Source organism: Mrakia frigida (genome assembly GCF_051309035.1).
Source record: "Mrakia frigida strain ATCC 22029 unplaced genomic scaffold BDY24scaffold_25, whole genome shotgun sequence".
Taxonomy (NCBI): domain Eukaryota; kingdom Fungi; phylum Basidiomycota; class Tremellomycetes; order Cystofilobasidiales; family Mrakiaceae; genus Mrakia; species Mrakia frigida.
In genome coordinates, this window is record NW_027481256.1 from 352252 (window position 1) to 379320 (window position 27069).

The following is a 27069-nucleotide window of genomic DNA, read 5'->3' on the forward strand; positions in this document are numbered from 1 at the left end:
TCAAATTTGATGGTACTGCAAGAAAAGACTCGACGCTGGTCAGATCCTGCAGCTCTTTTCAGCGGGAACCGAAGAGGGGGGGGGCAAGGAGCGAGAAAACGACCACTCACAAGTCCAGACTCCTACACGAGCTCCCTGGCCCAAAACTGCTGTCGTTTTCGCAGAAGTTCATGACTAGGAAAGATGGGCGAGGTCTGTAGTGGTTGGAGTGCAACTGAGGGAAGCGAAAAAGTCAAAAGGAGAGCTCTCGCTTGTCAACACCCTTTGGCGCGCCCATGCGAGACTCGTTCCAGAGTCAGCTTCGCGATACCGAGCCGATACCTGTATAGGAACGACGAGGAGGCCAGCGATTGGTTTCTGGCCTTAACGCTTATGTTCGTCCAGGAGAGGAGCAAAGGCGGGAGGGATATAAGAAGGACAGGAGGGCAAGAAGGAAGGAAGGGAGGGTGAGCTCGACGCTCTTTGGAGGACGCGTCGCAGGGCACTCGCCTAGAAGATCCTTGAGCTGGGCTGGTAGAGACTCGTAGCGAAGAGCAGCTCCAGATAAGAAAGCCTCATCACTGCTCCATGGGAGGTAGCCGAGAAAAGGAGTAGAAGGAAGCGAGGAAGAGGAGGAAGTTGTCGAGAGAGGCCGCGACCTCGAGTCGAAGAGACTCCTGCTGTCGAGAGGTTTCTTGAAGCTTTGATGAGATAGAGGATCTAGAAAGTAAAAGCGTGAATCAGCAGTGAACGAAAAAGTAGAAGCTGAAGAGGAAGGAGTCACAGCTGCAGGAGAGAGATGAAAAAGACGAAGGAGGGAAGGCTCGAGCTCACCATTGTTTCCTTCTCCGGAGTTGAAAGCCTATCAAGAGCTGACAAGACGACCTGAGGTGTTTCGTAGACGATCGGGTGTGTTTTCCAGGCTTCTGAAGGATCGAACAGCTCAAAATTGAGATCCGAAAAAGGGAGGGGGAAGGGGTTGGAGGGAAGGTGATGAGCTTGAGTTCAAAACTCTCTCCTTCCCTCCGACTCCTTCCCTCCCTCCTCCCTTCCCTCCCACTTTTCGTTCCTTTCAGTTTCGCCAACAGTCTCACTCCCAATTTCTCTGCCTACTCCAACACCAACTCGACCGGATGCAAGATCCCAAGCGGATTGTTTGGACAAGGCTATGTCGTCCTTTCAAGCTTTCAACTCGGTGAGCAGTCTTCTGACCCTTTTCTCCCTCCCTCTTCCGGTCCATTACCGACGACACCATTATCGCAAGACCTGCCGTCGTTGACTTCGGATCTGCCTACTCCCTCGACTCCTCCAACTCGTCGACTGGGCCTGGAATCACCGCTCGTGGGCTCGGAAACTCGTCGACCTCCACCAACGGAACCACCAGCACCACGGGAATCTAGACTGAATCTGCTGCTGCCTCGGGATCTGGCGGAGTTCTCTCTCGAGGATCAGGAGCTGCTGCTTTCGGAGCTCTTCTCATGGGACTCCTCGCTGTGGCTCTCTGGACATCAGGAGCGACGCGTCCGTTTTCTCTTTCTTGCATTCTTTCCCAGTAGTCCTTCCCTTTCGCATTGCTTTGTTTCGCTCAATTACGCATCTTTGAGGACCTCTTTTCCTCTCACTCGTTTCTTTTTTATGCGCATCTCTCTGGGTTTCTGTTGACTGCTTTGGAGGGAAAGGAAAGGGAGCGCGAGCGATCCGAGACGCGAAAGCTCTCTTGTCACAGAAACCTAGAAGGAAGTTGTTATATGTGACTGGAAAACATCGTAACCAGGAAAGTTTCTCTCGTCCCAGAGTTTGAGACCAAAACAACCGCGAATAAATAAATAAATAAAACCAGTTTGAAGCGAGCTCACCTTCTCGATTCCTTCCCTCCACCTCTCGCTCCTTCCCCTCCCACCACGACACCCGCTTCCCCTCCCATCTCCGATCGCTCCACACCTCCTATGGTCTTCCTCCTCCCTCCTCTCCCTAGAAATCCAGACCCTTCGACTTTCATCCACCTCGAGCGACCTTCCCAAACGGACGACTTCAGAAACGGAGACCTCATCACGACCTGGGAGCGTCTGTTCCAGTGGGACGACGATTGCGTCCCTGCTTCTGAGCTGGCAGCGTGGGTCTCCTTTAATGGTCTAACTCTTCCGTCCTCTACGATAGCTGACTCTCAGCCGATCTGCTTCGCTTTTCCTTCTTTCCTTCAAGCTTGTCGAAGCTCGCCGATCCCCTCGTCGACGACTTCCTCTCCTCCCTTCCTCCCCCTCACCTCGCCCACAAGGATCTTCTACAACTACTGTTCGAGGAAGCCACCAAGGAGAAGAGTCGTGGGCTTTCCGAGAAGGGTCTGGCTCTTCGATTATGGGAGGAGGTGGCGAGAGAAGCACCGGAGGGAGTGAAAGCGAGCGAGGCCGACGTCGAGCTCGGGCAGCGTGTCTTTTGGGGCAACGTTGGAGGCATTTTCGCTGGGTTGATGCACTTCTCACTTGCTGGAGGATTCTCGAGGTGAGTTTAGTTCGCTTTCCCCAGTATCCGAGGAGGATGTCTGAAGAGATGGGAAGTCGAGTCGAGGGAAAGAGGGGGAACCCAGTTCGTGAGCTCACCCAATCGTTCTTTCTTCTCCTTGTCAGCCCGAGAATCACAGCCAGTCTTCACAAGGCCTCGTGTAAGTACCAACGGAGCTTCTGGACTCGATGTTCGATTCCTTGAAGAGCTACGTTCGAGCTGACGTCGCGTCTCTCCTCAGACCTCATCCCTCCCTCTTCCGCCGACGCAAAGTACCTCCCCATCACCGCGATCACAGCCGAACGTACCCTATCTCGCTTATACGAGACTGGACAGTTTGTTCTCGATGTCATGGGCTCAGAGTTCGTACATTTCATCCCTCTTTCCTCCTCGACGTCTCTTCGTCTCCTCCTTTCTTAACCTTTCCTCCTTTTCAACTCCCCCAGAATCCCCGTACCCGACTCAGCACCCGACACGGAGAAGCTGGCTTCTTCCCTCCTTACCACTTCCGGACTAGCAGGTCTTTCCCCTCCTCTGCCCTCCTCCTCTCCGTCTTTCGGAGGAGCAGGAGAAGGCTGGAAGAGTGCGGTTCGAGTGCGACTTCTCCACGGCGTTGTTCGTCGGAGGATCCAGATGAAGGATCAGAGGACTGGAGAGGGATTCGACGAGGAGACGGGAGAGACGATCGTTCCGATCAACGTTGAGGAGGTTGTTGGTACGCTCAGCTCGTTCGCGGTTGCTCCCCTCTGGACTCTTGAGACGATGGGAGTCACCCTCAACGCCGCCGAGAAGGACGCTTACCTACGAACTTGGAGGTGAGCTCAACGTTACTTGGTTGTAGCCTCCAATCTCCGCTAAACTCTTCTCTCCTCGTCGCTGTTCTACAGGCACATCGGATTCTACCTCGGTGTCCCCTCCCCTCTCCTCTCTCGTCACTTCTCCCTCTACACTCCCTCCTCCAAGTTCCTCGCCTCCATCGTCTGTCACCTCTTCCCGTCGCCTCCTCCAACTGGAAGCCCAAGCTCGATCGTCCTCGGAGAGCAGAACGGCGTGCTTCCACCACCGACGATGGCAATCCTCGACGCGATCTCAAATCGACCTCCGATGCGAACGACTCTGGAATATCATCAGAACATGACGAGATTCCTTGTCGGAGACTCGTTGGCCGATTACCTGGGAGTTCCTCGTCCGACGATGGTCGGTAGCTTGAGATTGGTGAGTTTTAACGCGTCGCGTTCCGTTCCTTTCGCTACCTCTTATCGCTGACCTTGTCCGGAATCGTTCTTCTTACCCACAGAGGTTATCCGTTCTACTCCTCACCTACGGAACTCACTTTGGAAACGCGTATCCCTCGAGAAGGTGGAGGGACACTCGAATTCGTCTCATGAGGGACGGGATAGGAAGAATGCTGAGAATGGGGATGGGCAAGAGGAAGAGTGCTTTCAGACCTCGAGAAGAGGGAAGTGGGATGTTGAGTGAGGAGGCGAAGGAGGAGGAGGGAGTGAGGATGGATCCTGTAGGAGGTGAGTAGGATGAAACGACGGTCGAAGTCGAGCGCACGAGACTGACCCTGTCTTCTCTCCTCTTTCTCAGCTTACAAGATGGTGAGTTGTCTCTTCCTCCCTTCACGAAAATAATTCTAACATACCCCCTTCTTCCAACAGGTTCGAGAATATCAGCTCCTGGTCGCCGAAATGGTCGTCGTCTCCCTCTCAGCTCTGGTCGGCGCGTCCGTCGTCTCTTTCGTCGTTCTCTCGAAGCTTCGCAGCGCATCTGGGGCTTAATCTTCTTTGCGACCGTCGTATATCTACCTTAGAGCCTTCACCGTATCAGCGCTTAGCATGTTGTTGTTCTGACCTCGTTCTGCTTCGAAGCAAGGAGAACGACGAGGCATCGAGCCTCGAGGACTCTCCGTCTCGGACCTCGAGTGTAAAGTGAAAAAACTTCGCGAAACACATCTGAGTCTTCAACTCCCTCCTGGAAGCTCTGCCGCCAGCTTTTCCCTCCAGCTGCTGCCCTCCCTGTCATAAAAAAAAAAGAAAAGAAATGGGAAAAGGTGCGCCTCCGACTGAAGGAATTTCGAGTCGACCTCGACGTCTCCCCTCCCCCTTCGCCTCCCAACGTCCAACAACTTCACCAACTCGCCAACCCTCCTCTTCTCCTCTTCTCCTCTCCCTCTCCTCCCCCTCCCTCCCTTTCCCTTCCTCCCTTTTCTTCGTTCGCAATGAGGGTTTCCGCTTGTTCTTTCTGCTCGGTTTCCGTCTACCCTGGTCACGGCACCATGTTCGTGAGGAACGACTCGAAGACCTTCCTCTTCTGTACTTCAAAGTGAGTACAGCTTTCTCTCCTTGACAACGAGTCGCTCTAGAGGTGGTAGACCTGGTCACCAGAAGCTGATCCCTTCCTCTCTTCTTCCTCAGATGCCACAAGAACTTCAAGTGAGTAAGAGTTGCGAGCTCACGCAGAATTCACCGAGTCCTTACGAGCTCACAAGAGCAGCAGGCTTAGCGAAGAGCTTGGATGGAGTTTCGTGACTGTAGTAGGAGCTATAAGGCTGGCTGGAGTAGAGGAGGAATTGGAGCAAGCTCGATAGAAGGGAGAGTCGGAAGAGGGAAGGAGGAGTGGTGGAAGTCGAGGTCGCACCAGTCCTCGACTTCCTTCCCTCTCTACTTCCCTCTTTCTACCCCCCTCGACCTCCTACGCGACTCTATTGCCCTCCATGTCTTTCAAAACACCACTCGACAAAGCATCCATATCTCGAAACAGCTCGATTCTACTTTGTAAAGACTCGATTACTGACCTTCCTCCTCCTACCTCCCCTCCTCTCTTCTCTCTCCCTCCAGGATGAAGCGAAACCCCAGGAAGGTCCGATGGACCAAATCCTTCAGGAAGGCTGCTGGAAAGGAGATGACCATCGTTCGTCTTCATCTCTTCCCTTCCTTGAAATCTCCACCTTCTTAAAGGAAGGAACTTCGAAGCTGACCTTCGAACCCTCCTTCCTCTCTCTTTCAGGACTCCACCTTCGAGTTCCAGAAGCGACGAAACGTTCCCGTACGATACGACCGAGAGCTCGTCCAGACCACTCTCAAGGCCATCAAGCGTGTTACCGAGATCAAGGAGCGACGAGAGCGAGCCTTCTTCAAGAACCGGTTCGTCGACCTCCCTTTCCCTGCCTTGCCCTTCGTCCTTCCTCTTACTCACCCTCTCCGCGTTTCTCCTTCTTCTCGCAACTCCAGAATGGCCCTCAACCCCTCCCTCGCCCTCGCTTCCGACACCCGCGAAGTCACCCGTCACCTCGGTCTCGTCCAGCCCTCGTCTGGTCTGTCGTCGACGGTCAACCCAGAGAAGGCGGAGCGAATCAGGGAGAAGGTTCGAGTTCGTGGAGAGCAGGAGCAGGAGAAGAAGCTTGCGGCCAAGAAGGCCAGGTTGAGCAAGAGGAGCGCTTTGGTCCCGGCCAGCGGAGGGGGAGGGATGGGCATGGGAATGGAGGTCGATCCTTCGGCCTAGGCGGGGTGTTTCTCGTGTGGTTTCTCGTTTGTTATGTGTGCTTCCTTCGTTTCTCCAGGTTTTCGTGTGTTTTAGATCGTTTTGGTCTCCTCTTTGATGGTTCTTCTTTCTTCTACACTCTCGCTGGCGAAAGAAGGAGGAGTCGAATCGAAAAGACAGCGAACTCGACGTCGTCGCGTTCCCTCTCCCTCTCTCCCGCCTCTTCATCTCGTTCCAAAGCAGAGCAGAGCAGAGCGAAATCCGAACCATCCATCCGATCTACTAACAAGATCCCCTTTTCTCCCTCGCCAACGACTTCCCAAGGCACCTAGTGCTCGTCGTTCAAGATGTCCCTCACGACCCTCCACCACCTCTGATCCTCCTCGTTCCCTTTCTCATGCACCAGCGCGAAGATCTCCTTCTTGGTCAACCACGCGTAATCCTCGATCCCAGCCGCGGTAGCAGCCTCGGTGAGGACGGGTTGTCCAGCGAGAGCGTGGGACTTGAAGATGAAGGTGCTGGGTTCGTCGGAGGAGGCGCCGGGGACGTGGGCGATGGGCATGCGAGTGACGGGCCAGAGGGAGAGGTGAGGGCCTAGGAGGGAGTGTGTGATGTGGGCGGTGGTCTAGAGAAGGGAAATAAAAGACGAGGAAAGCAAGTTAGGGAACGAAGGAAAGAAGAAAGGAGGCGAGACGAGACGAGACGCAAAACTCACCTCGTGCAGATACTCGGGTCTTCCCTCCTCCCTCCCTTGAACCTCCTGCCTTCCGTCTCCACCAGGGAATCTCCACCTGCCCTCCTTGTTCTTCAGCAAAAGATACAAACTCTTCGCTCCCTCCCTGTTACAACTCTTCCTGTCCTCCCTCTGGACTCCTTCCAACGCACCTCCTTCGGCAACCTCATCCTTCTCCAACGCGTCCCTCTCCCTGATCTCCAACACGGCCTGATCCTTCTCAATCACCTCCATCCCTTCGGGCATAGGAGTCCCGAAGACCTCGTTCTCGAGCAAGGCAGCTTCGTAGGTGAATCGACGAGCGGGAAGAGTTCCGGGTTTGAAGTAGATGTGCGTCGGGACGGGAGACGACAGAGCGAGCGAGAGTCGTTGGTTGTAGGCTTGGATGGCTGAGAGAACCGGGGGAGGAGTCGGCGTCAGGTAAGGCCGTCGGTGGAGGAGGTGTTGGACCGAGATGGGTTTCGAGGGAGGAGGAGGGGAGGAGGAGGAGAGGTCGGATTCTGTCGAGGATGGATCGGAGGAGGAAGAGGAGGGTGTAGGTTCCGAGGAGGTAAACCGGAGAGATGCTGATCGTGCTAGATAAACAGAGATAAAAGGAGGAAAGAAGGGAGGAACGAGCGAGGAAGGAAGAAGGGAAAAGAGGTGAGCTTCGATTTGAGGAAGGGCGAGACGAGCTCGAGAACCAAGCCGCCACTGAAGCTCTGGAAAGCACCGCAACACACAGAAAAACGCAAGGAGTACACTCCTGACTCTGCAGAGCTACCTGCAGAGCTTCGAAATGCTCGAAGGGAGCGAAGACAAGGTGTAGACGTCGACGATCGAAATTTGGGTTGAGGTCGACGTCCTTCTTCCTTCCGCCTCCTCGTTTTGCTCTGACCTCCAGACGTGCTCGAGCTCGACCATGAACGATCCTTACGCCCTCATCTCTACTACCACAAGCTCCCGTAGAAGCTGAAGTAGCGAGTGCCTGATCTGAGCGTCTCGTCCGTCTCCTTCCTTCCTTCCTTCCTTCCTCCCCTCTCCTCGCTCGCATTCGTCGCAAAGAAGAAGACTCGCTCACCTGATCTGGAAACTCCTGCTGAGGAAGACGCCCTTGTTGACCTGAGTATCGAAGCCATGACCGTGTAGTAGAAGAGAAGAAGAGAAAAGAAGGGTGCTGTCGGCGTTGAGAGGGAGATCGATCCAAAGCTCATCAACAAAACGAAAAGAGAGACTCATTTCGTTGCGTTTTCCCTTTCCCTTTCTTGTTTCCTCCCACCCTCATCCGTCTTCTTCTTTCCAAAGCTCAACGAATGAGTCAACCGCCATCTTCTCGAGAGTTCGATCGGGACAACCTCTACGGAGACTACCAGCAACAACCACCTCCTCAAGCTCGAGCACTACCACCCCCTTCTTCGACTTCTTCTTCCCTTCCTCGACCTCACGGACTTCCAGCTCCTCCTTCCCATCCTCAAGGATACGAAAACCATCAACGAGGGAGGTCGAGATCACCTCAGAGAGGTCAAGCTCACGGTGGAGGACAGGGTTTCGCTAGGCAGGACAGAGGACGGAGGGACGAGCAGCAGCAGCAGCAGCCGTGGCAGGGAGGAGGAGGAGGTCGAGCGGGAGGAGGGGATTGGGAGTCTTCGAGAGGGCAGGATTATCGTCAAGGAGGTCCTCCACCTTCTGGGAGAGATCAGTCGGGATGGGGAGCTTCTGGAGCGGGAGACTGGAGGAGGGAGGAGCAGGAGAGAGGTCGAGGAGGATTCCAACAGCCTCAGCAACATCAGCCTTACAACGACCGCCAACCTCCTTATCAAGCAGCACCTCCAGCATGGGACGATGGTCGTCAAGGAGGAGGGTACGATCAGCACCAGCAGAATGCTTACGGAGATCCGTACGGAGGTCTGCAGCAGCAGCAGCAGGGAGGAGGAGGCTACTCGGTTCGCTCCCTCTCTCTCCGTTCGTTTCTTCCTTTGCTGTACAGTGTCACTGACCTTTCCTCGAATTTCGCTCTCCCCAGACTTACAACCAAGACCCTCAGTATCACCAGCAACCTCCTCCCTCCAGCGGCTACGACTACGATCCTGCCTACGCTTCCTCGTCTGGTCCTCTTCCTCCCGCTCCCAAACCACCCAAGAAGGACGGTCCCTCGGACGTCTCGAGGCATATCATCTTCCTCGGGTTGGATCCTGATATGAGAGAAGCAGATGTGAGTATCAGTTTCGCTCCCATCGTTGAGCGTCGTTCTTCGCGAGGCTCCGGTCGCCGAGGACGCGTCGAGAGCTGACTCTTTCTCACCTTTCTTAGCTCTTCAACTTCCTCCTCGCCAGCGGAGCCAAGGTCGAGTCGACGACGATTATCAAGGACAAGATTACTGGTACGTCTACCCTCCCTCTTCGACATCTCAAAGTGAGAGAAACTGACGACCCTCCCTTTGCTTTTAGGTCTCTCGAAGGGCTTCGGCTTCGCTCTCTTCGCTCACACCACCGCCGCTTCCGATTTCCTTCTATCTCACTTCGTTTGTCCCGTCCTCATCCCATGCTCTCACTTCCCATCTCTCTAACCTAACGCTCACCTCTCTTTCTCTCCCTCCTCCAGCCCGCCGTTCTCATCCCCTTCAACGACCTTCCTCCCCGTCGAGTCAAGATCGACTTCTCCGCCTCCACTAACCAGCCCGGTCACTCTACCGCCAAAAACGGATGGGGAGCAGCAGCCGTCGCTTCCTCGCCTGTGAACGACGGGATGAGGGACATCGCTCCAGGAGGCACGGGTTCGGTGCTGTTGATTCGAGGAGTGGACGTCGTGACGAGGTGGGAGGAGGTCTTGGAGAGGTTGGTGAACGTCGAGGGTGGGAGTGGGAAAGGAGTGAAGAGAGTGATTGGGTTGAGGGATCGAGGGACGGGTGGGAGTTGGGGCTTTGGGTTTGTCGAGATGAGGAGCGCGGAAGTGAGTCTTCGTCTTCGTCTTTCGATCCTCTCCGTCTGAACGCTGACCCTCTTCTTCGTTCCATCGTTTGTTACCTATCCAGTTCGCCAAAGCTTTCCTCGCCCACGCTCATTCACCAACCGAGAACCCATCCGGCTTCCAAATCTCACGCTCATCACGTCCCGTCTCGGTCTCCTACGCCAACGCGTCGTCGTTCCTCCCTCAGCCTGGAGGAGGAGAAGGCTGCATTCCTGGATGGACGAAGGGAATCGGGGGAGTGGCTGGGCCGGTCAAGTACTGGGATGCTGGAGCCTCGATCGTCGAACTGTACGCTCAGGGATGGGAGGCGGCGGAAGCCTGTGAGTCGAACTTCGACCCAGCTCTTCGGCGAGGTTTCGATAGCTGACTCTTCGTCTTTTTACTGAAACCGTCCCTTCCTTACAGCCGACAACGAGCTCGCTGCTTTCCTCACGGCCATCACTCCTCTCGTCTCGTCGATGGATCCCGCCGCTCAACAGCCCCCGACTGTCTCGTCGGCTCCAACCGCTTCGAAGATCAACCCTCCGCTCGCTCAAGAACCTCTTGTATCTATCGCCATCAAGGTACCGAAACCTGGAGCCGATAAGCGTGAGTCCCTTCGTCTTGAATTGCTCCAAGGGAGACCCGTCGACGAGGACGGGAGCTGACTCCCCTTTCCCTTTCCTTTCGACAGCGATCATGTCGATCTTTGGAACTACTGATCAAGACGAGCACGACGAGGAAGTAGCCAACGCTGCTGCTGCTAAGGGTACGTTCTTGCAGCTGCGTTTCGTACTGCATTCGAACGACTGACGCGTCTTCTTCCCTTCCTCCTCGTCCTTCAGCCAAGGGTCTCATCAAGATTCCTCCGATGTCGGGAAGCAGAAAGGTGAGCCTCTACCTTCCTTCTTCATGTTTCACCCACGTCCTGACTCTCCCTGCTTTCTTCTCAGGTCGCAAGCAGCATCTCCAAATGGAACACCAAGCAAACCGAACTCGCCGCCGACGACTCTTCCCTTCCTCAACCGTCCTTCGCTCAAGCACCTCCTCAAGCTTCCTCGTCCTACAGGCCAACTGTACTTGCTTTCGATCCCTTTTCGCACCGCATCAGCCTCTCTTTCTCTCTCGAAAAGCACCTGACTGATCCCTTCCGACTGGCTCTCTCTCTCTGCGACGCGCTCTCCTCTCCTTCAGGCTTCGACTTCCCAATCGACACTCAGCACTCCCTCGATACCTTCGACCTCTACGTCGGAAGAGTTCGAATACTCGGATACGACCAAGAACGCTTGTCTCCTCTGCCAGCGTCAACTCAAGTCGTTGGAGCTGTTGAGGAAACACAACGCTGGATCGGATCTGCATAAGGCTCGCTCGACTTTCCTCTCTCTCTCTCTTTCTCTTCACCACCCACTCCATCACCTTTCGACTCGCCTGGGCTTCACTCTTCTCTCCGATCGATTCAGATGTGCTAATCCTTGATCTTTGCGTCCGTGACTCGCTTGTCTTTCTTTCCCTCTTCCAACAGAAAAACCTCGCCGACTCCGCTCTTCGTCAAGTCGCCAAAGATCGAGTTCTCCTCGCCCATCAAGCTCAAGCTCAAGCAGCAGCAGCGGCAGCAGCCTCCGAATACCGCGACCGAGCCTCGGAACGTCGAACAGTCTTCAACCAACCCGTCGTCCCTCCCTCCCGCTCCTCCCACCACTCCCACTCAGGTCCTCAAACCTCCTTTAAGGGAGGTCGCAAGTTCGTCGAAGGTCCCACGGCTCCACCACCACCACCACCAGCGGGAGTAGCTCCAGGGAAGGACGAGAGCAACGTGGGGAACAAGATGCTGGCGAAGATGGGGTGGAAGGAAGGAACGGGGCTGGGGAGGGAAGGGGAGGGGAGAGTGGATCCGGTGATGGCTGCTAGTTATGCGAGTGGGAGTGGGTTGGGAGCGTCGAAGCCGACGGAGGCGGGGAAGTATCAGGATCAGGGAGGGTACGGGCAGAGGGCTAGAGATGGGGTGAGCGCTTTTTCGAGCAGTTCTGCGGGAAGAGGAAAGGAGGAGAGGCGAGGCGATGCTGACTCTGCTTTTTTTCGCTCTTTCTCTTTTTGCCTTGCGCGGGCAGGCGAGAGATCGATACTAGGATATTTGTAGTTTCGATCTATCGATGAGTCGTATTTATCATCCACTTGAGCGGGAGGGAGTGACGAGAAAAGGGGAGCCGTTCGAGGATCAGTGAGAAACGACGCGTCTCGACCTTTCCCTCTCTTCATCCCTTTTTTTACCTCACCACCTCACCGCTTCTCTTTGTTTTTGGAACATCTGCTCTCCTTTTTCAAGGACTAGACCAGGCGAGAAGATTTTGCTTCGTCGGAGGCAAACCAGTGTGCATGAAAGGGGGAGGGCTGACAAAAGGCCTGAAGGAGCTTCCTTTCGAGTTTCCTCCCAACCACAACTTCCCTCTCTACCCCCGACCTCAAATATCAGCAATGCTCCTCTTCTCTATCACTCTCGTCGCCTTCGCTGCTTCTGCTCTCGCTATCATCATCGAAACGCCCTCGAACTGGACTTCGAGCGGTGCGTTTCGTCGTCTCCCCTTCTCTTTCCGCTGCTCTTCTCAGCCCTCTCCTTCCTTCAGCCCAGCTTACCTCGCTTCTTTCTTTCCCTGCACTTTTCCTCAGGTCCCAACGAGCTCAAGTTCGAGAGTGCGTGTCCCCTTTTTGCCACCCTTTCTGTTCCTCGACCATGCTCGTCGTCGACGCGCCTGACGTTTCCTCTTCTTCTCGCTCATTCTGTTGCTTCTTCATCGACTCAGCCGTAGCAACCGATCCCACGTCTTTCGCCATTGCCCTCGTCAACCAGAACACGACGTTCCTCTCCGATCCTATCGTCCTCGTTCAAAACCAGAGCGCTTCGTCCACGAGCGTCATGGTTTCACCGGACTGGTGAGGATCTAGGCTCTCTTTTAAAGTCAAAATTAAAAAGAGGCTGACTCTCTGTTACTTTGGGACCTCTTTCAGTAATCTGGTTACCGCTTACCCTGTTGGGGGAGGCTTCCAGGTCAAGTGCGTCGCGTCCTCCGACCTCTCTTCCTTCTTCCATTTTCGAGCTTTCTCCTTCTCTGACAACCTTCTCTTTGTCTTCCTTTCTAACTCGTAGCTTCGTTCGAGACGCCCAGAGTTTGGACTCCATCGTTCGTTCCACCTTCTCTCTCTTCTTTCCCTCCCTCGAACGACGCGTCGTCGACTCTTCTCGAGCTGACTTCTTTTCCCCTCCCTCTTCCTACCCGTCCTTCTTATGTAGATCGGCCAATCCAACCTCTTCAACATCACCCAATCCTCGGATACCACCTGCGACTCGTCTTCTTCGACTGCAGCTGCGACGGCTACCGAAACGACTGCCGCTTCGACTCCCACTGAGCGAGCTGCAGACGACGTGAGTCCCAGCTGGATTCGTTTTTTTTTGAAGTCGTACTTTGCTTCTCCCCCTGGGGGAAAGCCAAGGACGGTCGAACCGAAGTGAGACGCGAGTGCGAGCTTTCGTTTCGGACTTCAAACTGACGCGTCGTCTTCCTTTTCCTTTGCTTTTCACCCGTTCAGCAACCCGCCGCAGGATTCGCTACCACCTCTCTCAGTACCTCAGCTATAGTCCTCGCTCTTGTCGGAGTAGTTGGGACCGCTTTGCTTTGAGTCTCCAGCTCTACTTAACTGTATCCTCTAGCTCCCTCGCGTCCCGTACTTTTGCCTTCGTCCTCCTTTCTGCTAATCTTTCTCTTCCCGTTTCTACCTTAAGCACTTTTAAACATCAGTCTGTTGTTTTCTTTGATCATGACGACTTATCTTCAACTTCTCGAAGCGAAGGCGAAGGTCGAAGACTAGACTGACAGGAAAGGAAACCACCAAAGAAAAAGCAAGCATGATGATATACTCGGCAAGAGGTCAAAATCTGGGATGTTAGGTACTGTAGGACGACGCAAAAAAGAAGGTCCAAGTGAGAGAGAGAGAAAACAGAAAAGGAATGTAGAGTAGCAGTATCAAACGAACGAACGAGAGCACCGATAAAGATCAAAGAAACGAAACACGCATCCTCCGTCCTCTCTCCTCAACCCCTCCCCAAAACCCTCTTCATCAAACTCCCCTTCCTCCCCAACTTCGCCCCTCCACTCCCACTCCCACTCCCTCCGCTGTTCCCCATCTCCTCCTCGAACGTCCTCGTCCTAGGGAAGTAACCCCCCGCTGCTCCTGGCACCGGAATCGGAGCGACGGGAGGAGGAGGAGTCCTCGCGTTCGAAGCGGATCTGGGTGGTGCAGCAGCAGCTCCTCGGGTAGCAGGATCGGAGAAGGGGTCTTCCTCCGCTGGGGAAGCGAGAGGGATCCGAGGGAGGGACTTGTCCCTCGCCGACGATGGAGGAGCTGCTTCCGAACGAGATTTGGTCCGAGGGTTGCCGGAAGCAAATGAGGAGCCCGACCCTCCGGAGCCTGGGATATGAACGAAGTCGTCCGAGTTGGCTGAGGTGGGAGGGGAAGGACCTCCAGCGCCGTCTTTGTTGTTGGAGTAGGCTCGAACTGGGAGGGGAGGAGGAGGGGACTTGGTCGCTCGGTTGAGGAAGGACGTTCGACGAGGGTTGCCGTTGATGTCTGTGTTGCTCGGAGGACTGGAGGAGTAGTTGACTCCTCCGTAGCCAGAGGAAGAGGAGAGGAGGTCGTCGTGGGTGGAAGGGGAGGAGGATCGGAAGTTGTTGGACGAGTGGGAGTTGGAGATGGAGTGGGAGTTGTGGCCTGGGGAGGGAGGGAGTCCTGGAGAGGTTTTGGGAGCTTCGTCGGGACTGAGTGGGACGTTGGGGTTGTTTCGCTGGAGGGGAAAAGAGGACGAGAGGAAAGGTCAGAACGAGCTTCGGTCGGAACGGACGAGACGCAACGAAGGAGACGAAAGACGAACCATGTGTCGAATCCTCTGAATCAAACTCTTCGTCCTCTTGACTCCACCGCTGTTGTTGCTCGCCACAGGAGGTCGGCTCACGATGGGAGAATCTGAGAAAGCAAAACGAAGGAAGAGAAGGAAGTTCGAGTCAGCTCATCGTTTCCGCGCGCTCTCTCTCCCCTCTCCTTCTTAACAAAAAGTTCGAAACGTACCCAGAATCTCCTCCTCATCCCCAGCCTTCGAATCGTACTCCTCTCCCAAGTTCACCTCCCTCAACCCGTTCCTGATCCCTCCCACTCCTCCAGAGGTCTTGGGCGCACTCGAATATCCTTCCTGGCCGTTCCAGATCGAGCTCGAAGCACTCGCCAGTCCCGTCTCTCCTCGAGGAGCTTCCGTAGCAGCCTACGACAAACCCAAAAGCAAAGCCTGGTTAGTTCTCTGTTCGTGAGCTCGTCTTCCAAATCAAGCGAGGTCGAACATCGATCGACCAAGGAAGGAGAGACTTCGAAACGCACCAAGAATCCGTAATCCTCGAACGGTTCCGGATCCGCCACTCCCCAAGCGTTGGCGAGAGCGTTCTTCTGTTCCTTGGCTCGAGCGTTGATGTAGTCTTCCTCTCCAGCAGGAACCCTCTCCTTCGACCTCGATCGAGTCTTCTTGAGGTCCTTCGAGTTCTTGCGAGCTCGACCTCCTCCAGAGGGAGAGTCGGGAGTTCCTCCTGAGGCGGCGTTTCCTCCAGAGCTGAGGATAACGAGCGAACGAAAAGAAGAGGGAGAGTCAGTAAAATGAAGAGGGAGGCGAGGCGAGGCGAGGCGTTCGACCTCGACGAAGCCGGCCAAAGCTCGCAAGTCGAGTCTCGTTCGAGTCGGATGAATCCTTCCAAACTCACTGAGAGAAGTACCCCAGATCTTCCACGGGAGCTCCGTTCCCAGCCGTAGGCGTCCTGTCCTCGAACTTGACCGAGCCCATCTCCTTGAGGGTGTGCTGAGCGAGAGGACTGAGTTTGGGAGCTCCCGCTCCGGAGGAAGGAGCGGAAGGAGGGTAGGACGACGAGGCTGCTCCTCCAGCAGGAGCGGCTCCAGTGCCTCCTGGAGTAACGTCGAAGGCTCTCATGGGAGCGCCGGTAGACTTGTTTCGAGAAGGAGCGGCGGCGTCGTAGGCTGATTCATGATGGAACACTGGAGGAGGAGAGGAAGGGAGGAAGGAAGGAGATGGCGGTCAGCTCGAGCTTCTCGAGGGATGAGAGAGCTTCAAAGTCTCTCTCTCTGGCAAGCAGAGATGATCGTGCTCCCAGCGAGATGGCAGGCACGAAGAAACCCAACGACAAAAAGAGAGAGGAGCCGACTCACTTCCAGTCCCCCAGAACCCACTCGGATCGAGCTTGTCGATCACGTCCGCATGCCTCGAGCTCTTCTTGTCCTTCTCCTTCTTGGACGCGTCCTTCTTCTCCTTGGGACTGGCGAACGGGTTGGAAGCGGTGGGGATGGCGTTGGACGAGCTGGATCGCGAGTGGGAAGGAGGGGACGAGTTTGAGTTTGATTCGGCAGCTGAGTTGGTTCGACGAGGACCGAGAGGGACGGAGAGGGAGGCGGATTGATGGGTGTGACTGAGAGGAAGGATAAGAGAGAGGTGGTTGAGTCAGTTCACGAGATTGGGAGAGAATGTGAAAGGGAGTCGGGGAAGAAGAAGGAAGAGAGAGGGATGCATGAAGGTGAACAGGTCGAGAGGCGAAGAAGGGAGCGAGCTCAAAAAGCTGAAGCTTCACTCGTCGACAGAGCGAGCAGTGATACGAGAACGAGCTCCGCCCTCCTTCTATGGCTCGCCTGGGCGCAAGGAAGGAAGGAGCGAGAAGGAACAGAACTTGAGAGACCAACCGTCCTCCTGCCCTTTCTCCTCCCGCCAAGTGGTTGGAGAGAGGTCTCCCTTCTTGTTCCATTCCTCTCGCCATCCAGAGAACTCTCAGCCAGTGCGAGCGTGGAGAGAGAGGACTCGCTCCATGCTCTCAGATGAGCTGTGACCTCGTGGGGGTCGCAAGACGAGAGAGGAGAGGAGAGGGAGGAGGGACGATGGCCGAGGACGGAGGGTGAGACGAGAAGAAACCTCTTGTTCTACTCGGATAGAGAAGACGATAGCGAGGAAACCTGGATGTATGCGCCTAGGATGAAAGGGGAGGAGGTCTCCTCGTTCGCTTCCCCTTCCGATCCTTCCGTTTCTCGCTCGTCTCTCTCCTGTTCACTTCCCTCTTCGACTCCTTCCGTCCCTTCCCACCTCTCCAAAGAGCTCTCCTGCACCACCCTGTAGAGAACGAGAAGAAGCGAAACGATATAGAGAGAGAGAAAGCTGGGAACTCACCCTTGGTTACTCTTCCTGGTAGAAGTCATCCTTGAATCTCCTATGGACGAGGAAGAGGAAGAAGCTGAAGCTGGATTGGAAGCCGGCGCGTTGACGTTCTTGATGGTCACTGAATCCGCTAGGGCAGCGAAGAAAGCTTCCTTCTGGGCAGATGCTGTTGAGGAGGACATAGGCGAGAAGAGAGGAGAGGAGAGGGCTTGGGTTTGAAGGAGAGCTCGGTCCTCGAGAGGAGAGAGGAGAGAGGGGCGAGGAGGGAGGAGAGGAGAGGAGAGGGTCGTCGTTGGGAGGGAGAAGAGAGAGAGAGAGAGCGAGATTCAAGGCTAAGGAAGAGGGCAATTAAGGTTTTCCGAAAAGGGTTGGCATTCCAAAAAGAACAGTGGGAGATCTTCCTATACTACTACTTTCGAACTAGATTGATAAGGAGATCTTCGTGGAGAGGAGGGAAAATCTTCTTCTTTGGAGACGACGGATTGAGTCGAGCCTCTCTCTCCCCGCGTTCTTCTCCCCTCCCTCTCTCTCTCTTCTCAAACGTCCATCCCTTCCCAACGTTGCTACTACAAAAGCGAGCCGTCCCTTCTTCTTGCCCTTTACGTCCCACCCAGCTCGACTCGCGTGTAAAAACTTTCCTCTCGAAGGCCTCCAAAGTGAGCTCAAAAAAGTGGGCTCCTTCCCTTTCCCAACCGGTCCATCTCCCGTCCTCACGCTCTCTCTCTACCCAAGCTCTTCTTCTTCTTCCTGTTCCGAGCATGCACCCCTCCCTTCGGCTCCTCTTGATCTCTACCAGATCCTCTTCAACCAGTCAGTTTCTTCCCATCTCGCTCTTCGTCATTTCCCCTCTATCCTCCCCATCTCATCCCCACACTGACCTCCTTCTTCTTCCCTTCCCTTCCCTTCCTATCTTCCTCCTATCGCGTTCTTCTCTCGCCAAACAGACACAGCATCAGCGTCGTCTTCCTTTCTGCGGCCACCACCACCACCAGCAGCACCTGGATGGCAGAATCTGGCGGAAGGACGACGACCTCCTCCGCCGTTGAGCCTCAGGTCGACGACGACGACGACGACCTCCCATCGCTCGATGCCCGTTGGTTCTGCTGCGATGGATGGAAACAAGGTCGCTGGGAGCAGTGCTGGTGCTAGGAAAGCTGTGAGTTTCGAAGGATCTTTTGTTTCGTTCTGGATCTTCTAATACACGAGAAACTCAAAAGCTCACGGCTCCTCACTCTCTCCTTTCCCATCTCAGCCATCACCGCCACCCCCTCCGACCTCTCTCTCCTCACCCTTCCACACCCCCACCAGCACCACCACCAGCAACCAACCAATCTTCTCCGCAGCTCCAGCTTCAACCTCTCTCCCTCTCTTCGCTCCTCGCACCTCCTCCTCTTCACCCTCGTCGTCTTCACCCTCCTCCGAAAAGATATCCCTCCTCCTCTCGCACCTCTTCGACCCAGAGCGTGTCGTCCGAGGAAGACGCCCACCGGGGTTGAGTCCCAGGCCGGGGAGGGTGGAAGCAGCGTGGATGAAGAGCGAGTTCGAGAGGGAGGAGGAGAGGAAGAGAGAGAAGAAGTGGAACAAGGAGGAGTGTAGACCTGTTAGGTGAGAGGACAGGGTGGGAAAGGGGAGAGTAGGAGGGCAGGGGAGGGGGATGGGAGAGGGACGCGTTTTTTTTGAGGCTGGTCCGTTTGTTCTTTGTTTTTGTTTTTCTTTCTTTTACTTGACGTTGAAGGTGATGATCATGATAGCTACGATATGCTCACGAGGATATCCGTCTCCTTGGAGATACGAGAGTAAAGAGGTAGAAGGGGAGATCGGACGCGTTTGATCAACGAATGAAGCCATTCGACGGAGCTCGACGACGCGTCTGTCCGGCTCTCCTTTCATCCTTTCGACCTCCTCCTTTGCGCGAACGTACGCGCCATTTTCTGTCGCAGAACGCAGTACCACACCAGCGACGCACTGTCTAGATATCGCGGAAGAGATCCTGAACCTCGGCACGGTCGATTTTTTTTTGGTTTGCTCTCCCTCCCTCCGATCCCTCTCTTCTCCTCTCTGGCCTTCTATACTCTTTCAACGTCCCAGGGAATCCTACCTCGCCCTCTTTCAGCTCCCAGATCCTACCCTGCAGTCCACATGAAATTCTTCCTTCGGACCTCTTGCCCTCCCCCCAATCGCGCTCTCATGGATTCCGAAACCCCATCGGACATGGCCTGCAGAAAAAAGGGCTGAAGCTCAACCGAGCTCCTCCTTCCTCGACCGGACCCTCTCTCCCTTTTCACCTCCCAACCTCCACCCTCCCTCCGCCTCCTCCCTCTCCCAACCAACCCTTCCCCTTCCATCGCGATGGCCGAACCTCTACCCCGTCCAGAACCTACATCGTTCAGCGCCGTGCCTGTGGTCGAGGAGAAGAGCAAACAGGATCAGAAGAAAGAGATCCATGCGACGACGGTGGCCTCGAAGGAGTCGAGCGAGACGGTTGTTCAAGAAGAAGCAGGAGAGGAAGAAGGGTTGAGTGAGAAGGTGAAGGTTTTGAGGAAGAAGATCGAAGAGGTTGGGAACGTCAAGGAGGAAGAAGCGTTCAAGGATGGGAAACTTAGGGAGAGGTGGTGAGTTCATTCATTCATTCAGCCTTCAAGCCGGTCGTCGGTAGTTTTTTTTTTTTTCCTCTGCTTCCCCTTCTCGCTTGAGTCGCATCGATGGGAGCCGTCAGGCTACGACGTCGTCGAGAAGCCGTTGGGTCGGGTAAGACTCGCATCGTCGAACTTCTGCTGGTATTGGGCAAGCGATGGTCTATCAGCCCATCGGAGACGCGCGAAGGGACCTCGGGAGCTCATCGAGCTTTTTTTCTTCCCTTCTTCGTTTCTCTCGTATCTCTCCTCCCCTTTTGTTTCTCGCTTGGATTCGCTCTCCTCGTCTACAACCTATCCTCGTTGTAACCTCTCGAACACTGTGCTACGACCCTTCGCTCACCCAATTCCAAACCAACGCTGCTCGTCCGACCTCTGACGCCCTCCCTCCCTCCCCTCTCTCTCTCCTCTCCGACTTCAGGTACCAACTCTGGCGATTCAAGAACCCTGCTCCTCCAGTCCCGACGACCTACGACGAGGCTGGAGTCCTACCTCTAGCGACCTGCTCGATGTTCAGCTATCTTACTTACTGTGAGTTTGCATCGTCCGCTCTCGGAGAGAAGAGAAGAGATGGGGCTGGGAAGGATTGAAGGGCATGGAAAGTCTTCCTTTCTCAAGGAAGAACGGGGCTCGGTACTCGCTCGGCGACACTTAGTGCGGAACGAGGAGTAGGAAGTTCCGGAGGGGATGATCTCTCACCGTTTCCCATCGTCGCGAAATCTGACCTCATCTTCCTCTCCCTCTCTCTCTCTCTCTTCTTCTGTTCCTTTTTTCAGCATGGTGCAACCCTATCATGACCCTCGGCTACCAACGACCCCTTCAACCAACCGATCTCTGGCAAATGGATCCAACGCGTCAAGCTTCCCTCCTCTCAGCCAACCTCGACGCTTCCTGGTCTCGTCGACAGAAGGAAGCTCAAGCCTACAACTCGGATCTCGCTGCAGGTCGTATTCCTGTTCCGCTCTCGCTGCGAATCAAGTGGTCCTTGGGCGGAGGAGGAGGTGGAGGAGGGTCGAGGGAGGAGAAGGAGAGGAGTTGGAGGGCTGGTGAAGGGAGGAAGGAACCGAGTTTGGGGTGGGCGATTGTGGAGCAGTTTAGGTTGTTTTATGGGCTGGCGGTGGTGTTCAAGGTGTTTGGAGATACGTGTCAGTTGATGGTGAGTTCGTTTCTCTCGACGAGGGAAACGCGTCGGGACTTCGTCAAGGCTCGCCGTCCTCGCCGCTCTTCCTTTGCCCTTCGTCAAACCTGTCCTGACCATTGATGGCGAACTTCTTTCTTCCCTCACAGAGTCCCATCCTCGCCAAAGCCATTATCGTTTACGCCCAAGAAACCTACTCGGCGAAAGCTGCTGGAACTCCTCTTCCCTCGAAGGGACGAGGTGTCGGGATGGCACTGGGGATGTACCTCCTTACGATGTGCTGGTCTGTGCTGCAACATCAGGTTTGGTGGAGAGGAATGACCACGGGAGTGCTGGTGAGTCGTTCGATCTCTCTCTCTCGTTTCCTTTCGGACGCATCTGATCCCGCCGCTTTTGTGCTTGATCCTTTTGCAGATGCGAGCTGCACTCACCTGCTCGGTCTACAAGAGAGCTCTCGTCCTCTCGAACAACTCTCGAGCTGTTTACTCGAACGGGAAACTGTGAGCCGTGCTTCCTTTGTTTCGACTCGCCGCCGTTCGTCTTCCATCGAGCTGATTTCCCTACTCTTCCTTTCTTCTTCATAGCATGAACCATCTCTCGACTGATATCTCAAGAATCGACTACTGCGTTGGTTCCCATCTCTCTCCTCTCCCCTTCCGTCCACAGCGTGCTGACTTCCTCTTTCCTTTCTTTCCCCTTCGCTTCAGGCCATGTGGGCTCCCTCGATCCCTTCATCGATCCCCCAGATCGTTATATGTACCCTGCTTCTCTGTCTTCAGATCGGTTCGTCTTCTGACGTCCTTTCGAGCTGCATCTCGTGCGACCTTCACTGATCGACGCGTCTTCCCCCTTTCCTTCCCTCCCACAGGACCCTCCGCTCTCGCTGGAATCGCCTTCTTCTTCATCATCATCCCTCTTCAGTCTTGGACGATGCAGCTCAGTATCAAGGTTCGAATGAACTCGATGACCTACGTGAGTTCTTTCAGTCGAAGTTCAGATCGAGCTCTCGAGTCGCCCTCGTTTGCCCTCGACTGACGCTTCTTTCTTTCTGGCTCTCAGACCGATCAACGTTCGAAGATCCTCCAGGAGCTCCTGGGAGCCATGCGCGTTATCAAGTACTTCACTTTCGAGCGACCTTATGCGAAGAAGATCGACGATCTCAGAGCGGCTGAGCTGAGGGGGATCAGGTTCGTTCCTTTCGCTTCCTCGCCTCTTCTCCTCTCATCGTCTCAGCTTCCTCAACGTCTCACTGACTGACTATATCGTCGAATTCAACAGAACTCTCCTCATGATCCGAGCCACCAATACCGCCGTCGCGTTTTCCCTTCCCGTCATTTCAGCGGTCATCGCTCTCTGCTGCTACATCGGACTCGGAAACGAGCTGGATCCCGCTAAGGTTTTCACTGCGATGTTCGTCGACTTCCCTCTCTCTCTCCTTCCCTGTCGCGCCATCTCTCATCTCACTCATCAACTTCTTCCCTTCGATTTGTTCTCTCTTCCACAGCTCCCTCTTCCAACTCCTTCGGCAACCCCTCATGCTTCTCCCCACCGCTCTCTCCGCCGCTACCGATGCCTACGCTGCTTGTCATCGGCTCACTGGAGTGAGTCTCTCTCCTTCCTAGCGCCTGGCTTCGCCAAACCGAAGCTGAACTGACGCTGACGACTCTTCTCCCGTTGACTCCAGCTGTACGAGGCCGAAACGATGGACACCACCCTCTCTACCGACTCCTCTCAAAAAGAAGCTCTCGTCGTCGATGGAGCCGAGTTCGAGTGGGTTGGACTTCCTGAGGAAACCGAGGAGGAAAAAACCAAGAAGGAGAAGAAGAAGCCGAGCAGCCTCGAAACCCAAGATTTTGTCGCTTCGGACCCTTTCCGAATCAGGGACTTGTCCTTGTCGATCGAGAAGGGAAGTTTGGTTGCGATCTGTGGACCGGTTGGAAGCGGAAGTGAGTCGGCGCGTCGTCTCTCATCGTCGCCCTTTGTTCTGACTCTCCTTCCTCCCCCTCGCTTCTTGCAGAGTCAAGTCTTCTTCAAGGTCTCATCGGAGAGATGAAGCGAGTTTCTGGAACCGTCACTTTCAACGGAAGGGTCGCCTACTGTCCTCGTTCGTATTTCCTCTTTCCCTCCTCGTCTCGTCTAGAACGAACTGACGCGTGCGCTCTTTTCTTTCTTTCAGAGAGTGCATGGATTATGAATGCGACCGTCCGAGAAAACATCCTGTTCGGACGTCCCTTCGACGAGGCTCGGTACTGGAAGGTCGTGGAGGAAGCTTGCCTACTTCGTGAGTCTCAGTTTCGTCACTTCGTTCTTTCGTCTCCTCTTGTTCTTCGCCGCGTCGATCCACTACTGACTTGATGTTTCCCTTGCCCTTCCAGCTGACTACGAGATGCTTCCCTCTGGAGATATGACCGAGATCGGAGAGAAGGGGATCAGTGAGTTCTCTCTCTCTCCTTCGCAGCGAAATCCGTCGACGCGTCGAGCTGATTTCCTCCCTTTTCTCTCAGACCTTTCTGGAGGACAGAAACAACGATGCAACATCGCCAGAGCCCTCTACTTCGATGCCGACGTGATCCTGTTCGACGATCCGCTGAGTGCTGTGGATGCGCATGGCGAGTTACCTTCTTTTCAAACGCGTCCGAACCCAGCTCCGTTCTCTCATCTGACGTCCTTCACCTCCTCCAGTCGGTAGAAGCCTTTTCCAGGGTGCAATAGTTAACGGACTTCGAGCTCGAGGCAAGACCATTATTTTGGTGACTCACGCTCTTCACTTGTGAGTTTTTCTTTCTCAAACGTGGCTCTCCTCGTTTCTGACCTTCGTCTCCTTTGCTCTGTTTCTTCAGCCTCCCGTTCGTGGACCGAGTCCTCACTCTCGAGAACGGAGTCGTCGTCGAGGACGGGACCTACGACGAGCTCGTGGTGAACCAAGGACCCTTCTCGAGGCTCATGAAGGAGTTTGGAGGCGCTGCCGAGGAGGAGGACGAGGAGGAAAAGGAAGCAGAAGCTGAGGCTATCGAGGGGATCGACTCGAAGATGGAGAAGAAGCGAGACGGTTTGACGAGGATGATGTCTGTTCAGGAGGTGGTGGAGGTGGACGAGAAACGGGAGGACGAGGTGAGGCAGCAGGAAACGGAGGAGGCCGAGGTTGCGAGAAAGGTCGAGGTGAGTCTTCTTGTCTCGTCGTTTCGAAGGTATCCCCGGCTGACTCTCTTTCTTGACTCAGGGAAAACTCATCCTTGACGAGAAGCGAGAAACGGGAACCATCAAGTCGTCCGTTTACTCGACCTTCTCCAAAGCTGGTTCGTTCAACTCTCAAGACGCGTCGACGCCTCACTTTGTCCTCGAACCTCCCGACCTGACTCCCCTCTCGATTCAGGTTACGGAAACGTCCTAATCCCGTCCATCCTACTGCTCTGTGTTCTGATGCAAGGTTCGCAGACCTTGGGATCGTATTGGATCGTTTGGTGGCAGGCGGAGTGAGTGTTCCCCTTCCTCTTTTCGGCGCGTCGCAGCGGATCTGACCTCTCGTCCGATTCCTCCCCTTCCTTCCCTTCTCAGTCACTGGAACCGATCGGCTGGATTTTACGTCCGTATGCACTTGAGTCTCTGTCTCCTATTTCGCCGTTGCTGACTTGTTCTCGTTTTCTCCTCCAGATGGCTGTTCGTGCAACCTCGCTCTCCCGCTCGGTCGTGTTCTTTCGCTGAATGCCGCTTTCTCTGCTTATACAGCTCTACGCCGCCCTAGGAATCACTCAAGCTCTCATGACTCTTGTTCTCGGTCTGACGATGGCCTTCTTCAACTTCTACGCCTCGAGGAATCTACACAAGAACGCCGTCCACCGCGTCTTCTTCGCTCCCAGCTCGTTCTTTGACACCGTGCCTCTAGGCCGAGTGAGTCTTCGGATTCTCCCCCAAATCTTCTTCCAGGTGAGCTGACATCTCGATTTATCCTCAGATCATGGGGGTCTTCGGAAAGGACTTCGACACCATCGACAACATCCTACCTGAGTCTCTTCGAAATGTGGTACGTTTCCCCTCCCTTTCGCTCCGTCTTTCTGTCAGCCTTCACCTACTGATCTATTCCTCTTTGTAATCTTAGGTCATGACGGTCTCGAATGTTATCGGATCTATCATTCTCATCACTGTCTTCGAGTACTACTGTGAGTCCTATTTTTCGTCGCGTCACTCCACTTCAGCGTCTGACTTTCGTCCTCGTTTTATCTCCTACAACCAGTCATCATCGCCGCCATCTTCGTGATCGTGGGATACGTCTACTTCCAACGATACTACCAGAAGAGTGGTCGAGAGCTCAAGAGGATCGATTCGATGCTTCGAAGTCTGTTGTATTCGGCAAGTCCCTGAGCTTCGCTTCCCTTTCCTCAACGAGTCCGCTGACCTTCCTTTCTTGTTCTTTCAGCACTTCTCGGAGAGTCTCTCGGGTCTCGCCACTATTCGAGCGTACGGAGAAGCGGAAAGATTCGTCAAGGAGAACGAGCTTCGGATGGACGTGGAGGTGAGCGAACGAAAAAGCTCACACTTCTTGAGCTCTTCGCTGATCAGTTCTTCTTCGCCCTTTTGCACCTGCATAGGATCGAGCTTACATCCTCTACACCACGACTCAACGATGGCTGGCTATCCGACTCGATGCCATCGGATCCCTCTTAATCCTCGCCGTTGCGCTCCTCGTCTCCGTCGGATCATCGGGAATCAGTCCCTCTCAGACCGGATTACTCCTTACCTATACCGTCTCACTCGTTCAGATGTTTGGAATGCTCACCAGGCAGACGGCCGAAGTCGAGAACAACATGAACGGAGCCGAAAGGTACGTCTCTTCAGATCTCTTTCCGTTCATTTTGTACGTTAACGCCTCCTCTCTCTCTAAATCGCAGAATAACGAGCTACACCGACCACGCCGTTCCTCAAGAGGCAGCCTACGAGCGAGAAGACACTCAACCTCCTCCTTCCTGGCCCGAAGCCGGACAGATCGAGATGAAGGACGTCTTCATGAGTTATCGTGCTGGGTGAGCTTATTTCTCGACTTCGCTTCCTTTCTCGAGATGCTGACCTCGTTTCATCTTCGCCCAGTCTTCCCTCCGTTCTCAAAGGGATCAATCTTTCGATCAAAGGTGGTGAGAAGATCGGAGTCGTCGGACGAACGGGAGCTGGAAGTGCGTCGCGTCCCTCTTCTCCGCGTTGCCCCCTCCCTCAAGACAAACGGCTGACGATCTGTTTTTTTCTTCCAGAATCATCAATTATGTCCGCCCTGTTCCGTCTAGTCGAGTGAGTCTGACCGAATACGATCCAGCGGCCTTCGTCTTCGACGCGGTTGATCTGACGCTCCCGTTTCTTCGCCTGCAGGCTTTCTTCCGGTTCGATCTCCGTCGATGGTGTCGATATCTCTACAATCGGACTCCGGAATTTGCGAGAATCGATCGTCATCATTCCCCAAGACCCTCTGCTCTTCTCGGGAACGATCAGATCAAGTTCGTCCCCTCGCTGCTTCTCAAATGGAACGCGTCTCTGATTTTCACTTTCTTTCCGCAGATCTCGATCCCTTCAGCGTGTACGATGATATCCGTGAGTACATACATTGCTCTACCACCACCTCGCAACCTTGCTGACAATTTCCCTTGCCTCCTCCAGGCTTGTGGGACGCCATGAAGCGAGCCCACCTCGTCGGTTCGGAGTCGGAATCGACGGACGACGCCAGTCCAGAGGAGAGGTTCTCCCTCGACACTGTGATCGAAGAGGAAGGAAACAACCTCAGTGTAGGACGTGAGTCGATTACACTTTCGCTCTCAGCGTCTGAGTCGCTCAAACTGACCTCTCCCTCCTCGTCCTCTGACAGAACGATCCCTGGTCTCTCTCGCTCGAGCTCTCGTCCGAGAAGAAGCTCGTATAGTGATCCTCGACGAGTGCACTGCGGCGGTTGATCTAGAGACCGATTCCAAGATCCAACAGACGATTCGAACAGAGTTGAAGGAGAAGACGCTTCTCTGCATCGCTCATCGACTTCGAACCATCAGTGAGTCTCTCGTCTTCCCTCTTCTTCTCTCTTCCACCGAGCCTCATCCTCCAATCTTCTTCCTCAGTCTTTTACGATCGGATCCTGGTCCTCGATGGCGGTCGAGTCGCAGAGTTCGACACGCCTCTCGCCCTCTTCTCGGACGAGAACTCGATCTTCCACTCGATGTGCGTCAAGTCTTCCATTTCCGCCGACGAGATCGCTCGGGCCAATGCTTAGGTTTTTCCTCTCATCCGGACCTTCTCTATATCTTTCGCTTTGTCGTCTCTCTTCTCTCGGCTCCAATTCGTCGCGCCGCCGCTCGTCTCCTCCCTCTCGATCTTACTGTAGCTTTGCGTATATCTTTCTAGTTCTAATTCTTTAGATTTTTAGACTCTTTCTTTCTTTATGATGACCTTTACGTGCCCGCAT

The 27069-nt window shown here is 54.7% G+C and overlaps 8 protein-coding genes across 8 annotated transcripts; 6 read left to right on the forward strand and 2 right to left on the reverse strand.

Annotated features, from left to right (window-relative positions):
• The first annotated feature begins 1870 nt into the window (after positions 1-1870).
• BDY24DRAFT_396200 (oxygenase MpaB family protein) lies at positions 1871-4336 on the forward strand. Its single transcript, XM_076641404.1, has 9 exons — positions 1871-2092; positions 2182-2478; positions 2604-2638; positions 2720-2840; positions 2925-3293; positions 3366-3693; positions 3776-4001; positions 4072-4082; positions 4143-4336. The coding sequence occupies exons 1-9, from the start codon at positions 1926-1928 to the stop codon at positions 4260-4262; spliced, it is 1674 nt and encodes a 557-aa protein (XP_076494708.1). The 5' UTR covers positions 1871-1925; the 3' UTR covers positions 4263-4336.
• A 176-nt stretch (positions 4337-4512) lies between these two features.
• Positions 4513-6100, forward strand: RLP24 (ATPase-activating ribosome biosynthesis protein). Its single transcript, XM_076641405.1, has 5 exons — positions 4513-4806; positions 4899-4916; positions 5322-5394; positions 5491-5627; positions 5715-6100. Exons 1-5 carry the CDS (start codon positions 4703-4705, stop codon positions 5983-5985), a joined length of 603 nt encoding a protein of 200 aa, XP_076494709.1. The 5' UTR covers positions 4513-4702; the 3' UTR covers positions 5986-6100.
• MRPL17 (mitochondrial 54S ribosomal protein mL46 MRPL17) lies at positions 6091-7880 on the reverse strand. Its single transcript, XM_076641406.1, has 3 exons — positions 7758-7880; positions 6680-7272; positions 6091-6589 (listed from the first exon to the last, which is right to left on the reverse strand). The coding sequence occupies exons 1-3, from the start codon at positions 7813-7815 to the stop codon at positions 6293-6295; spliced, it is 948 nt and encodes a 315-aa protein (XP_076494710.1). The 5' UTR covers positions 7816-7880; the 3' UTR covers positions 6091-6292.
• Positions 7881-7989: 109 nt separating this feature from the next.
• On the forward strand, positions 7990-11748 carry BDY24DRAFT_417075 (uncharacterized protein; the record flags this gene model as incomplete). Its single annotated transcript, XM_076643667.1, has 13 exons — positions 7990-8619; positions 8700-8888; positions 8987-9056; positions 9124-9197; positions 9278-9625; positions 9708-9963; positions 10049-10231; positions 10317-10391; positions 10468-10511; positions 10576-10698; positions 10817-11084; positions 11176-11624; positions 11731-11748. The coding sequence occupies 13 exons, from the start codon at positions 7990-7992 to the stop codon at positions 11746-11748; spliced, it is 2727 nt and encodes a 908-aa protein (XP_076494711.1).
• Positions 11749-12017: 269 nt separating this feature from the next.
• BDY24DRAFT_443178 (GPI anchored serine-threonine rich family protein) lies at positions 12018-13406 on the forward strand (the record flags this gene model as incomplete). Its single annotated transcript, XM_076644742.1, has 8 exons — positions 12018-12182; positions 12287-12310; positions 12421-12550; positions 12626-12670; positions 12765-12798; positions 12909-13040; positions 13205-13270; positions 13398-13406. The coding sequence occupies exons 1-8, from the start codon at positions 12095-12097 to the stop codon at positions 13404-13406; spliced, it is 528 nt and encodes a 175-aa protein (XP_076494712.1). The 5' UTR covers positions 12018-12094.
• Positions 13407-13504: 98 nt separating this feature from the next.
• On the reverse strand, positions 13505-17395 carry BDY24DRAFT_396217 (uncharacterized protein). The gene is made up of 8 exons (XM_076641407.1): positions 17341-17395; positions 16878-17169; positions 15875-16131; positions 15415-15703; positions 15041-15266; positions 14738-14927; positions 14544-14635; positions 13505-14456 (listed from the first exon to the last, which is right to left on the reverse strand). The coding sequence occupies exons 2-8, from the start codon at positions 17045-17047 to the stop codon at positions 13707-13709; spliced, it is 1974 nt and encodes a 657-aa protein (XP_076494713.1). The 5' UTR covers positions 17048-17169; positions 17341-17395; the 3' UTR covers positions 13505-13706.
• Positions 17282-18626, forward strand: BDY24DRAFT_396222 (uncharacterized protein). Its single transcript, XM_076641408.1, has 4 exons — positions 17282-17535; positions 17598-17675; positions 17810-18021; positions 18118-18626. The coding sequence occupies exons 2-4, from the start codon at positions 17624-17626 to the stop codon at positions 18472-18474; spliced, it is 621 nt and encodes a 206-aa protein (XP_076494714.1). The 5' UTR covers positions 17282-17535; positions 17598-17623; the 3' UTR covers positions 18475-18626.
• A 537-nt stretch (positions 18627-19163) lies between these two features.
• BDY24DRAFT_396224 (ABC protein) lies at positions 19164-26994 on the forward strand. The gene is made up of 36 exons (XM_076641409.1): positions 19164-19477; positions 19920-20029; positions 20275-20654; positions 20786-20971; positions 21051-21136; positions 21221-21263; positions 21344-21419; positions 21505-21608; positions 21696-21823; positions 21915-22046; positions 22141-22237; positions 22321-22582; positions 22654-22740; positions 22813-22917; positions 23012-23068; positions 23141-23245; positions 23319-23406; positions 23477-23795; positions 23857-23932; positions 24010-24109; positions 24192-24219; positions 24288-24293; positions 24363-24524; positions 24589-24657; positions 24733-24793; positions 24868-24983; positions 25051-25146; positions 25223-25455; positions 25523-25654; positions 25719-25801; positions 25877-25913; positions 25992-26116; positions 26178-26210; positions 26277-26408; positions 26482-26658; positions 26726-26994. The coding sequence occupies exons 1-36, from the start codon at positions 19215-19217 to the stop codon at positions 26875-26877; spliced, it is 4446 nt and encodes a 1481-aa protein (XP_076494715.1). The 5' UTR covers positions 19164-19214; the 3' UTR covers positions 26878-26994.
• Positions 26995-27069: the final 75 nt, after the last annotated feature.